Source organism: Strix uralensis, chromosome Z (assembly GCF_047716275.1).
Source record: "Strix uralensis isolate ZFMK-TIS-50842 chromosome Z, bStrUra1, whole genome shotgun sequence".
NCBI lineage: Eukaryota > Metazoa > Chordata > Aves > Strigiformes > Strigidae > Strix > Strix uralensis.
Window position 1 is genome coordinate 12,278,077 of NC_134012.1, and position 14,117 is coordinate 12,292,193.

Below are 14,117 nucleotides of genomic sequence, written 5' to 3' on the forward strand. Positions count from 1 at the left end.
CTCCCGCGGCGACCGCCCGGGCGCGGCGCCGCCGCCGTTGCCGCCGGCGGGCTCGGTGGGGGGCGGTGCGGCGAGGCCCGGGGGGGCGCGGCGAGGCCGGGGAGCGGCGGGGGGGGGGGGGGGGGCGAGGCCCGGGGAGGGGGTGGGCGGCCGCCGCTCGCGCTCCCGCCCTGTGGGGGCGGCGCGCAGTTGACGGCGTCAGCCCCGCCGGGCCCTACCGGCCCCCGCGAGCGGCTCCCGGCCAGACGCGCCGCGGGAGAGCGCGTAGTGGCGCGGCGGGGCGGGCTCCCCTGGCGGGAGCACCGGGCGGGTGCCGGCGGCCGCTGGATGGGAGCCCTTCTCCGCCGGGCACGGCCGCGTTCGCCGCGCCCCCGCCGCCGGCTGCCGGGAGGAGGACGGCAGAGCATGCCGCCGGCGGGGCGGTTCCGCAGGGACTGACATGCTGCTGAAGGAGGGAAGGCGCCAGCCCCTCCGCCTCTCCCCGCGGTAGCGGAGGCGATGCCGCAGGGCCCTCGCCGGGCTCTCCCGCAGGCGCCAGGCTACCACCCGCAGCAGCCGCGCTCGCTGCCGTGAGCGGCGCGGTCCCGGCCGGGCCGAGGCGAGGAGCGGCGCGGGTCCGCACCCCCCCGCGGGGCGGCGGCGGCGGCGGCGGGGGAAGGCGCTGCCCGCGCCCGCGGGGCCCCGCGCGGCGGGCGGCTCCGCGCGGCGGATGCGTGTGCATGAGCGCTGCACCGAGCGGGCGCAGGAAGCGCCCCCGCTCCGCCGCCTCCATCTTCCAGGGCAGCAAGACCCCGCCGCACGGCCGCGACAGCGAACGCCGGGGCAGCGGCTCCGATAGCGCCTACCAGACCCAGAGAGCCCTGGATGACTGCAAGATGGTGGGTACCACGGGTGGGCTTCCCTTCGCTCGTATCTTTTCGCGGGGTTCTCGGCGGTGGCGGCGGTGCCGCTCCTCCCGCCGGCTTGCCTATTCCTATCACGTGCAGTTGCACTATTTTTAAAACTGCGGTCCCCGTCGGGGGTGCTGCCCCGTAGCCTAACTCGCAGCGGTTCGACAGCGGGAGAGGGGAGGGAAAACGAGACCTGTGGGGAGCCGGCTGGGTGCCGCGGGACGGCCGGGCAGGGGCCGGAGCCGGGCGCCAGGTCCTGCAGGAGCCGGAGCAGGAGCCCTCACCCCAGCAGCACACGCCGCCGTCGCGGCGCTGCCAAGCATCTGGAGTCGCTTTTTGCCAGATCCGGCCAAATTCGTCCCCAGGCTTGCGTGCACTGAAGCCTGAATAGGTAAAATAGTTGCCTCCACAGCATCACTGCACTCTCTGCTTGCTGTCTTGTGGAGTAACCACACTCTTGCCCTAAAAACCTGCTAAAAGGGGACCCAGAATTTGCGGCCCTGAAATCCTGTCCCTGACATACGTGGTACCCGTTCCCAGTCTCGCCAGAGTAGCTGATTGTAATTGTAAAACCTCAGATCAGGCACCTGCATCCATGTTATTTTTGTTTTGGACTGTCACATTACGGTGTGACATTTTTCTCCATTCATGTTCAAAATGCTTGGATCCTGACACTTTCCTCCAAACCAGCGCCATATACCCTTTGTCTGGCTCCTTGAGCTACAGTCAGCTGGACACTGTAATTGCTCCTCTAACCAATGACAGAAAACAAATGAAGTTGCTGCTACTTCACTTGAAAAATCTGTATCTTGCTAAAGCTCTGTCTGGTAGCATTGGAAAGGTACCTGCTACTTCTGTTTTGCTGGATTCTGGCAATTTTTTTCCTCTAATACAGCAAATTGGGCTGGCAGATATCCACTCTGATACTTCAAAATTGGGAACAACTCCCAGTGCACCGAGAACAAAAGCTGCTACAGTAGCTCTATAAATATACCCAACAAGTGGATCCTACTGGGTCCTGCCTTTTTTGTCATTCCCGACAGCATAATGTGGTTAGTTAAACAGTAGTTCTAGCTTTGTAGAATTCACTGATTAGAAATAAAATATGATTTACAGATGGATTGTCAGGATGCAGTAGAATTCAGGAGATAAAACCAATGGGTTTTTTCCTTGTTCTCTGTCTCAGTGCTGCAACATCAGTGTAGTTTTCTTTTCCTTGGCAATGCTGAGGTGGCTGAATGTGTCCACTGTTCAGACAGGATGTCAGGTGAGAACTGGCAAAATGTGTCTGGTGCAACCAGTTACCAGTTGCAGGATGAGACTCATTCCACTTTTACTTAATGCAGAATAATTACGCTATGACACAACATAGTAAAATTTTTTTTCTCTCCATTGCTTTCATGCATTCTCTTAAGCTACAGAATGAGAGAGTTGAAGCCAGGTTTAGCAAATACTGTGCCTAGGGCTTTGTTTGGTGCGTGCTTTTGGTTTTGTTTGGGGTTGAGGTTGGGAGGGTGCAGATGTACTGGAATGCACTGGGATTGTTTTGCTGCGCCAGAATCAGAGAAACCTATTTGCTATTCTTGCAATGAAATTTAAGAAAGCATGGCCAAAGAATGGGTCCCGATACTAGTTCTCAGTTATACAGAGTAATTACAGTGGGATGCATGAAGAGTCAGAATGTACTACTGCAGGAGAAGCGACTCGTTTATTTTCTCAGTATGAGAATTGGAGGACTTGACTTTAAAATTTTGTAGATCTGATAGAATCCACGTTTTTAGCATGCCTCTATGTTGGGATACGTTGAACTCCTGGTGCTAATGATGGCTGGAGAATTATGAGCAGTTACTCTTGCCTGTTTATATGTAGTTTAGAAATTGAGGTCAAATTAGCAAACACAGATAAATAAATACTCTATTCTGTTGCTCCCTGCCTTCCACCCCCGCCACCATGTGGAGCAAATGGTCTGATGTGCTCTATTTCAGAAGACAGCTAATGCTTCATTTTCTTAAAATACAATCCCACTTATGTGATCAGTGGAACTAAACACTTTAAAAGTTACCCATTTATCCAATAGCGTCCATGTGTATCTGCTCGATACTAGATTTCTGTAAAGGTTGAAGGATTTATTTACTTCTTTGTCTGTTTTTCCCACACACACATTGGAAGAAGTGCTTTCTAGAATCCTAACTGGAAAGTGCCTGGTACAACTTCTCAGCCAATCATTCTTCATCCTCTTCAGATCAATTTTAAGTCTGAAATACGGGTTAGAGGCCATTGTCAGAACAGAAGTCATTACAAAATAAATTAGCAAAATCACCAGTGTAAAAGCAAATGCTACATTCCAATTCCTAAATGTGCTGTTAGTCAGGAAGCAGGAGGAGCAAAGGCATTAATTTCTGGAGATATTTTTGTCTTTTATGGTAGCAAAAAATAACCTCGTGCTACTAGTAAAACAGCTGGTTCTTTGTCTGCTTAATATTTAAGACTAATAACTCAAACATTTTCAGACATTAAAAGCAGAAACACTACTTTCCTGCAAATGAACATTTATAGCTCACAGAAGAGGCAGCTGTCACGGAGGCCTTAGTCATTTACTAAATATTGGGCACTTGATCCTGTATACCATGAAACTGGGAGCAGCAGGAACAAGCCCTAGATTGGGCACTTTTTTAAAAAACTTGGTTGTTTTTATCAGTGTAGTTAACTGTCTTGTGTAAGTAAATACTCTTTGTTTTTCAGCTTGTCCAGGAGTTTAATACCCAGGTGGCTCTGTATCGGGAGCTGGTCATTTCCATTGGGGATGTCTCAGTCACCTGTCCATCTCTGCACGCGGAAATGCACAAAACTCGAACCCGAGGATGTGAGATGGCCTATCAGGCTCATCAAAAACTAGCAGCAATTTCTGGGTAGGAGTCCACTTATGTTTAATTAAAGCTGTACTTATATGCACATCTTTGCTCAATACAACATTATGGAAACTTTCAGCAAAAGCATTAACGTGTTTCTGTTTTAGGCATAGAGATATATGACCACAAATTCTAGAGTGCTCATACCCTTACAATAGTGCAATTTTGGGTCAAATCCTGGTCCCCTTACGAAGATGGTATCCTACTGATTTCACTGGATGCTTTTATGTAAGATGAACAGGATTTTACTCTGTATCACTAGACAACCTGAAAAGATCAAGGGAGAAGCTTTGCCTTTCAAGGGTGAAATAGCAATAGCTTTCCGTCCAGTCCTTCATTGGGTATACCTAATTGAATAGTTAAAGACAACTAGCTCAGCTCAACTAGAGACTTAAAATCAGATGAAAAAAATAATTAGGTGAAAATTACATAAGGAAGGGGAATACAAAAACTATTGTGAAAACTTGTGTTTACATTCTACTTGTTTTTAAATCCTTATTTATGTTGAAATGAGGATTGAAGCTTTTCCAGCATATAATGCTTTCATTTATTCTTTGATATTACATTATATACATTCCTTTCCATGGTGACAGAATGTATCATCACATACTTGAGACTATGCCTCAGTACAAGATAAACCAGCGTAAATAACTGTGTCTTACAAAATGGGAATTCATGCTGCTTACACAAAGACTAATTATTTTGTGGGTTCTTCACAGTATGGTGACTGGGGTGTTTGTATTAACACATGTACCTCGTGAGTCTCTCTGACTACACTTCGTCAGAACTTTCTGCGCCTGCCTTATCCACCATAAACCATTGTGTACCACTGGAAAAAAAAAATATTTTTTTGCAGCTCTGCTTAGTCCCCACTGAAGTTCATTCGTCACTTTAATGTATATGAGAAATCTGTCATGTGTTTAGTATATAAGGGAAGACTGCATGAACAAACTAAACAAAAGTGAACACTTGGTCATTTTAGCAGAACTGTCAACATTTTCAGATGTGATTTTGTGCAAAGACACTTAAGTTGATATTGTGACTTCTGATTTGTTCCTCAAATAAAATACCTGCTTTTAAGTCACTAAAGTTTGTAAAAATTTAAAAAAAACCCCAACCAACCAGCCGAAAGGCACGGTTCTTTTTAACCAGTGCACTGAAAATGTGTAAGCAAACAGTAGTGAAATCGATCTTGTGCACTTTGAGACTCAAAAGAGAGACTAATACAAACTAAAATAATACGTCTGAATAGCAGAACAGAACTTGGATTTTTTTATCTCCCCCCCCAAGAAACCCATCAATACATGGATACATGCTCATTTAAAAGTATGGAGTGTTTTTAAGTAATCGTTTCATAGCTGGGAGTCTGTCATACACACAGAGATGTCCTGAAGGTTGTGCAGTTGCTGCGAGATTGACATTTAGCTAATCTAAAACTGTTTTAAATAACTGTGATAATAATGTGATATCCATAACAACTGGTAGGTGTTAGAAACCCTCTGGAAATTACTTGTTTGGTTTGACAGACATTTTAAAAGATGTGCTTCACATCCCCACCCTCCTACAGCGGAGGAAAGCCATATGAGCCAACTTAACTTGTTTGGTGTATCTGTGAGGAAAGATGGGAGATGAAGGTGTAGCAAGGATTCAGTGTAGAAAAATAAGAGAATATCTCTTAATTCAGCAGGAAGAGTGATGTATTGCATATGGCATAAGATCTGGAATGGGAAACTAATTTGGTAGGAAGAAAAAGTACCAGGCAGAAAAATACTTAGGGACAGAAATGTATTAATTCATTCTCAGTGTTAAATAGTCAGAAGGGTAGTGTATTGTTCACAAACCATGGATAGTCAGCAGATGGGACAAAGGCTCATTTAGTTCACTGCTTTAGTTCAGAATGCACAGCACTGCACTGTGCTCTGGGTAACACAACCAATTCTGTCTTCCAAAGCTTGTTAAAGAAAGCCTATTGCCTTCCCACCCAGAGAGAATAATAGCAATCAGCTAATTATGTTACTAGACTATAAAATTTCATTACATATAGGCATTCTATTAGTTTAAGTAATCAGTAATGTTCAGTCTCTAAGTGACCTCAGCTGTTGCAGGGCACTCTTTCTTTCAAAAAGTTGGCATCACTGTCTGTGACATTATTAATCTTGTTTGTGCTGACTGGAAAATTAGCAAACTGCTGTATTTTATGCTTCCTGTTTGAATACCTCAGGATTTGAGACTCTTAAACGCACTCCTGATTCAGGTGGCTAGACAAGGCATCTATTTCCCTGCCTAACTCACCTGTTCTACAGGACTAGTGAAGGTAACAAAGAGGAAAGGTGCAGAGACTTGGAAGGAAAGAAACAAGAGCAGATCCACTAGTGCTGAGAAAGGCAGCTCTGGAAGAAAATTTGGGAATTGTGGAAAGGGAAAGAAATGCTGAGCTGGCAATAGTGGATTAGAAACTGAACAGGATAGAAGTCATGAGGAGGAAAAAAATTTGATCATGGGCACATCAGTTCTGGAATATTAGATGGACATCAGAGTAGGACAGTGGCGTAATACAATCAAGCAGAGAAGACTGCAGGTGTAGCTGTAGAAAAAGTATACGCTGGTATGCCAAAAACCAGGAGATTCAGCGAGGGATATGGTGGAAGTGAAAGCCACACTTACATTTTCAAAACTGAGAGAAAGAAAAACAAAGGAGAGGATGACAAAGATAAAGAAGTAGAAAGGAAACATAAAACCTTATGAAGTCTTCACTGGATTAGACCATATCACCCCATCTAGTTCAAATCTGACAGCTGCAGTAGCAGATATTTTGTAAAATAAAAGCATATGATAAAGGACCTATGCACAGAATGATGCCTTCCCTAGTATACTTGGGGAACTCACTACCCAGCAATCAGTTTAGGGGTTTCCTGAGCCAAAGGCTGCCTGTGAACTATTTGTATCTGACAAATATGAGTTCTCACAGAAGATTTCAGGATTTACCTGAATAGGAAGGTCTTTTACTCAGAACATGCTGAGGATGAATAATGACATCTTTACACTGTGGTGTGTTCAAAAAATGTTACGAATTAGTTTACCAAAAAAAAACTATTATTGAGAAAGGAAACTTCACATTCAATCTCCAATTTAATAGGGCCTCATAGCTATTACATTCTCTTCCTAACTTGCTCTCTTATGTATTTTTCTTGTAGAAATAGGTGAAATTTTATCACAAAAGATACATGCCTGAGTTTGGCAACACTATCACAGCTTTCAGGGAATAAAGATTAGAAATAAAATAATTTTAATTGAAATATCCTAGTTCTAGTTGACCTTTTAGGAATGTGAGTCAAAGTAAATTCTTCTTCCAGTGTTGGTTTTCTTAGGACTTCAGGACAATTCCTGCTCACCACACTCTTAGTGATTTTTAATGAACTGTCTTCTGAAGAACGTGAGTAAGGTTTGGTCCTTTCATTACCTTTTCTGCTGTATTAATTTATCAGAAATTAAATATCTCAAAGCAATTACAATGTGTACCCTTGCAGTATCAGCTGTCATGGTCAAAACTGAAGAAAGTAAAGCAGCATGAAAATGAGACGGCATGATTTTTTTCAAAAGGAAAAGAAAGGAAAAATACTTGTAACAGTAGAAAGATGGGGTGAAAAAGTGCAAATCTCTGTTTTGGAAGGGGGACTGCTTTATGGGGTGATAAAGACTGGTGATACTTTAGAAGTCATCAAATAGAGGGCCAGCTTTATAGGTGAAGTACACTAAGTCTGGGATATAAACAGAAAGATAACTCAGCACTGTACTTTAAGATACAGGTCTGCACAACTGTGTACACACTTTTGTAAATGTCCCTTTCATATTCTCAAGCACTTGATATGCTTACATAATGCAAGTACTTCTGTGTGCACTTGGCACACTGAAACCAGAACTGGCAGTATCTCTGTGACAGTCTGATATATATGTTGACAGTGGCTTTTTTTTTTGTATGAAACGAAACTGTGTGAGGAGCTCAGGGGTGCATGGCAATGTACATATGTGTGAACATAGCTTTCAAAGTAGTCATCCTCAGTTCTTCAGACTGGTGTTGCAAGGTCCTGAATCTAAGGAGGAATACACCAGTACAGGCGGGGAGCCAACCACCTGGAAAGCAGCTTTGCAGAAAAGGACCTGGGCAATTCTGGTGAACACTGAGCCAGCACTGTGCCCTTGTGACAAAGAGGGCCAGCAGCCTCCTATGGTACATTTAGGAAGTGTTGCCACCAGGTTGAAAGAGCTGATCCTTCCCTTCTACTCAGCGCTGTTGAGGCCATATCTGGAGTACTGTGACCAGTTCAGGGCTCCGCAGTAGTATAGAGAAAGGGACATACTGGAGTGGGTCTAGTTAGTGGCCATGGAGATGATTAACATCTGACATACAAGGAGAGGCTGACAGACCTGAGACTGTTCAGCCTGTAGAAGAGAAGGATTGGAATGAGATCTTACCAATGGGCATCAAAATTACCTGATGGAATAGTGTAAAGAAGACACAGTCAGGCTCTTCCTATCACAGGCAGTGATAGGACAGCAGGCACAAACTGAAATACAGAAAATTTGGTTTTAAACATTTTTAAAACCCATTTTTTACTGCAAGATTGGTAGAATATTGAAACAAGTGCCCCAAGAGGTTGTGGAGTCTCCGTCCTTAGAGAACTCAACTGGACATGGTCCTTAGTAATCTGCTTTGAGCAAGAGGGTTGGATAGATTAGTTCTAGATGTCTGTTCTGTCCTGTGACAAAAGTCACTAAATCTCTCACTGGGAAAATTCCAAGATAAGTTTCCTTATTTGACATTGAGGTGCATCTGTTACTTTTATAAAACAGTTGATGTAACTTCCCTTGAGTTCAAGAAAAGTTAAGGAAGTAGATGTAAAAAATCACATCCTGATTGCATTCCTGTCTTTATTTCAGTGCACAAAAATGTTACCATAATGTTGCTTTAAGAATGTAGTTTTAGGTAATTTCTACTTTTGTTTTTCTTTGCAATCTACAGTAGATTTCTGATGTTTTCAATAAGCAATATAAGATAATTTCTTAGACCTAATTAATATTAGATCAGTTCCTACGGTTGTGTTAAAACATTCTATTGACACCCAATTGTGACCAAATTTTTATTAAACTGTCTGAATTTTCCCCAAATTATGACAGTTTAAAATTATTATCTGCTTTCTAAAGCACACAAGCAAATAAAAAAGACTGCTCAAAAATATTTTACAAATTAAGAGAAAAGGAGACTTCAGGCTTATAACTTAGTGAAAGCTTCATTAAGACAGATAACAGAAACCATTTGTAACTTCAGATGATAAATAAAGCACTGTTGGCAGGCAGTATAGCTGAGCAGAAACAAAACGTAGCAACACTTCGCTCAACAGTTTACAATTGTGAATCAAAAACAAGGTACTGCCAGCAGACAGAGCAACAAACTAGAGCTCTGCCCAAGCTAGATACCAATCAAGCAGCATGTATGGAGACCTCTGCCCTTCCTAGATGTCTTTAGAATCACTGCCATTGTACTGCTGTAAGCGTATGTGTCAGAGGTGGGGAGAGTGATACTAATGTTGATCCCTGGAGTTCTGAATGACAGGCACTGCCCCTGTATCCTACCTCAGTTAGAGTTAGCATTGCTTCAACAGCCAGATGAAAGGTAAGAATAAGGTAAGTGCTTTGCAGAGGTTACACCATGATACCCAGAATGCAGCCTCTTGAGAGTATAATTAAATATTAAAAATAATGTGGTAACATGTAAGAAAACAAAGAAAGCAGTCAAAATTCACTGCAAGAATCAATACTGTTATACATGATAATACCAACAGCATAAAGCCCCCTGCATTCATATGGTCTTTTTTTTCTCCAAAATAATGCAGATATTTAAAACAGTAAGACCTTAAAAATCCTGTTAAGTAAGTACAAAATGTTGAGATTCTTCACTTCTGAAAACTGTTGAAAATACAAAACTTCCCATTTGCACTCACAGGTGTATACTAAAATCATGTCAGTAAGTTGTTCCAATCTGGAAGGCTAGATCCCACAGTTCTTACAATCACTGAATAATACCTTACTCAGCAAGTTGTCCTCAAGACGTAACTGGGACTGTCCTAAATGAGAAGAGTCAGAGAGATCTTTGTCTTCCTCCAAAGAAGAGCTTTCAGGATCTGGAACAAGTTCATTACTGAGCATTCTTATCGTATAAAGACTCATTTTCCCCTCAGCCTTTATATTCAGCTTCTGTAAACATTTACCGTAGCTTTCTTAAATGCTTACAATTTTCTTCTGATTTGGAGCATATAAAATTCTAGAGGCAAATTCTGAGTATGTTTGTTCCACTTTGTTTGGAATATCTTCACTGATTTCTCAGTCATGAAGTGACTCCAGACTTACTAGTGTGTGTCAGAGACTGCACCTGTTCCCGTAACTCAAATCCCATTTTTGACTAATAGGAGTTGGTCTACATGGGAATGTTTTGAGAGGTAAGCTCAGATATGGATATTTTGTGAACATACTCTTTATGGACATACTAGCGTATAATAATGCAGTAAGTATATCACAGCTTACTCCTTTCTCAAGAAAATAAGGCACACATACGTTGTTCTCGCTAGATTCCTTTGCAAAAATTTTTCTAATTATACAAGCTATGTGCATCTAAAAGGATGGAAAGGGACATTGAAAAGCTAAGACTATTTTCTGTGGAACTGAGTTAAGGTGCATTCTGTTGTTGAGAATAAAATCTGTTTACTCAATTTTAAGTTGCAAGCTAACAAATCATTTAAGTCAGATACCTCAAGTTCTAATAGGCAAATTCAGAAAGCAAATAATGGAGAAGAAAACAAGGTTACTTACTAAAGCCAGAGTTCTCAAAATAGCTAACCTCTACAGACTCACTTTTCCTATGTACCTTTGTCTTTGGAACTATGCTCTCATATGCAGTTGGGACTTGAAGATACAAGGTATTAATATCTCCATTTATAGATCTGTCTTCCATAACTGGAGGCCAGATTTAGTAAAGGGCAAACATACTCGAAAGTGAAGTCCGCATTTACTTCTCTATGTGCAAAACAGTGATTCTGAAAAGCCTGAAAGTTCTACATCTGTGGTGACACAGTGTAACTTGGTTTTGGCAAAGTGGAAGAGCTTAGCACCTTGTTTAGCAGTAAAATTAATCAGCAGGCAGAAGTGAGACATTCTTGCTTGTCCAGGCTCTGAAGAGCAAGATCCCATAGGTCCTGTCAGAGTGTCCTCAGAGCCCAACACACATTAACAATTTCGGACTCCTCACAAAACACAGTGGCACCTGCCACTTTCTTTTAAACCAAAGCTGAAAGGGTGTTGACTTGATTTCTAGACCACTTGCACCTACCTCACAGAAAAATGCCCTGACTACAGTCAGGGGAAAGTGGGAGCTAAAAGTAGGATGGACATCATCTTTGTCAGTCACTTATTTGCCCCATTCTTCCATCTCACACTCAACTAGCACATTGACAGCACCTTCTAGTGCAGCAGTGCCACTGCCGAGACACTCAAGGACTGCACGTGCTGGGTAGGCCAGATAGGTAAGCCTGCCATTTATGTGAACAGTCCTCTAAAAGAAGAGGAGCAGTATCCCAGTCCAGCAGCCAGGGACTCTGCCCCATGCTCAGAGATCACCACAAATAGCCATATTCTCCCTAGCAGGCATAGAGCAATGTAGCTTTTTCTCTGTGACATGACCTGAAGCTCAAAGGTAACTGCAGGGAGGAGGGAGCACATTGACATCATCTGACCCAGTGGGCAGAGTATTGTGCACAGGGGAGCAAAATGGTGTGTAGCTCTGCACTGTACTTGGGTTTCAAGCAGTGCCAGTGCAGTTAAACATTGAAGACTGTTAAAGAACTTCCTTGGTGGTAAGGAGAACTTGTATTCTAGTCCTTGCTCCCATGATTTTTTCTGTCTTTTAAGCAGATAAAATTCAAAAAGATGCAGGGGAGCAGAGATTCAGAACTCACATAAATGCTGAGTGTTCTTCAGCACTCTGCATCTTCAACCTCATAAACTGTAAATTCATCTACAAGGTGGCTTGGTCTAGGGTTGGAGTAGGCTGCACGTTTAGGGTGGTTTGGCTTCCATTTTGACATGCATTCTGCATTCAACTCTCCATCTGGGTCCCAAACTTCAGCCTGGAAGAGGCTACCAAAAAGTAAGCTGTCCTTCACTGGAATGCTCCTGTCTGCTATGCACAAGCAGCATTCCTCTATGGTTAGATTCCAGGGAGTTTGTTTCTCTAAATCTAACTCAGGAATAATGGAGTATTCCAGCAATAGGTAAACCTATTTATCTGTAGCAGTGGTTGAAATAACCACTGTTTTACACTCTGATTTTGAGATATATAAACCTTTTACATCAGAAACTGAAGTGAAGGAAAACAACATAGGTAGCCAGAGAGATTTGGGGACTGAATTACATTGTCAGGATCCCTTTAGAATTGCTGCAGCATCAGAGCTGACCTTGTTCAGACAACTCTGTGTTTCTGCAAGCATCATCTTAACTTCATGCCCTTCTGCCCCATTTTGTCTTTCCCTCAAAATACCTACTATCACTGTTGGACATAAAAAGCTTTTCAGACTACTTCTTCAAAAGCAATTTTCTCAGGGAGTAATCAGCCAGAAGAGCCAGCTGTTAGGCACATAGGAGCAGAAACTGTGGGGATTTTGAAAAGCCTACAATTGTTGACTCTTTTTTGAGAGTTGCTGTTACCTTTGCTTCACTCCAAATTTTCTCAGACCCTCTTCTCCCTTGTCATCCCTTTTCTTCAGTGTTTCTGTTTCTTGCCTTTTTTTACTCTTAGTCCATCTCCGAACAGTAATGAAATTAACATCAAATTTGCTGTTATCACATTAACTATTTGGAAACTCTTTAGGGCAGAGACCTGTATGTACTTAAAACAAGCCCACTGGAATCCACTTACCTTTAGATCTGTGGCATTACTGTAATAAACATGATTAACAAGAATAATTAATGGTTTGAATATTTTTTTTTTAATGTTTTGGTAAAAGTCTTTAAAATCTTTCATTCAACCTCTGACTGGTGTTTTAGGTGAATCACTTATTAAATAGGTGTACCAGTACTTATTATTTCTGAAGAATACTGTGTATAGTATTTAATGCTTCTACATCATAGTTCAGTCTTTCAAGGGACAGCATAATAGTCAAATATTCTATTTTATTATTGCTATAGTGTTTCCTAATAAAGAATGTGAAGATTACATTTTTATCATATTGTTTTCCCAAATTCATTCTTAAAAATTTGATTTTAAATGTCAATTCGCTGGAATTTTAGGCCCTAACACGTAACAGCACATAGCAACTCCTGTATGTATCCTGGCATGTCACAAGTGGAATCAGTTAACAAGCTCTTACTGAGCAAAAACCTTGATACTAACTTAAATCTGTAAATAGTGCTTTAAAAGGGGATTTAGAACTAAATTTTAAAAGGTATTTAAGTGCAGCTAATTATGAGTCTTTCCTGTCATGCTAATGATCCTGTGCCCACAAAAATTGGCCCACATGGTTCAAAATTAACGTTAGACCAATACAAATTATTTTTTCATTTCAGCATTTCTGAGAGAAAATGTCTTTATTGGTGAAGTTTTGAAAAAAAAAAAAAAGTATACTGAAGCTTCATCCCTAGCTTCACAGATATGATTACAAGTTGCAGTTGCACTGATCTATAACCAAGACAGTCAAGAAGAGCACCTTTATGTCCCCTTTAGGCCCACTGCTTTGAAATCTGTCTCACCAGCATATTTCAGTAATGTTCTCCTCTAGATTTCTACTGAAACACATCTGAGGCCAAAGCTGACAATTTAGTCATGAGTTTTCACAGAACCATAGAATCATAGAATGGTTTGGGTTGGAAGCAACTTTAAAGATCATCTAGTTCCAACCCCCCTGCCATGGGCAGGGCCAGGTTGCTCAAAGCCCCGTCCAACCTGGCCTTGAACACTTCCAGGGAGGGGACACTCACAACCTCTCTGGGTAACCTGCTCCAGTGTCTCACCACCCTCACAGGAAAGAATTTATTCCTTCGATATAATCTAAATCTACCCTCCTTCAGTTTAAAACTGTTACCTCTCGTCCTATCCCTACACTCCCTGATAACGAGTCCCTCCCCATCTTTCCTGTAGCCCCCTTTAAGACTGGAAGGCCACTGTAAAGTCTCTCCAGAGTCTTCTCTTCTGCAGGCTGTACAACCCCAACTCTCTCAGCCTGTCCTCATAGGGAAAGTGCTCCAGACCTGTCATCTTCGTGACCCTGTGCTT

At 42.6% G+C, this 14,117-nt stretch overlaps 1 protein-coding gene across 1 annotated transcript in view; it reads left to right on the top strand.

The window, feature by feature from the left end:
* The first annotated feature begins 222 nt into the window (after positions 1–222).
* The window catches only part of RGS7BP (regulator of G protein signaling 7 binding protein), a 46,817-nt gene continuing 32,922 nt past the window's right edge, over positions 223–14,117 (top strand). The window contains exons 1-2 of the mRNA XM_074856461.1: positions 223–878; positions 3,633–3,799. Coding sequence (XP_074712562.1) covers positions 720–878; positions 3,633–3,799 — 326 coding nt within the window. The 5' untranslated portion in view covers positions 223–719. The remainder of the gene's footprint in view (positions 879–3,632; positions 3,800–14,117) is intronic.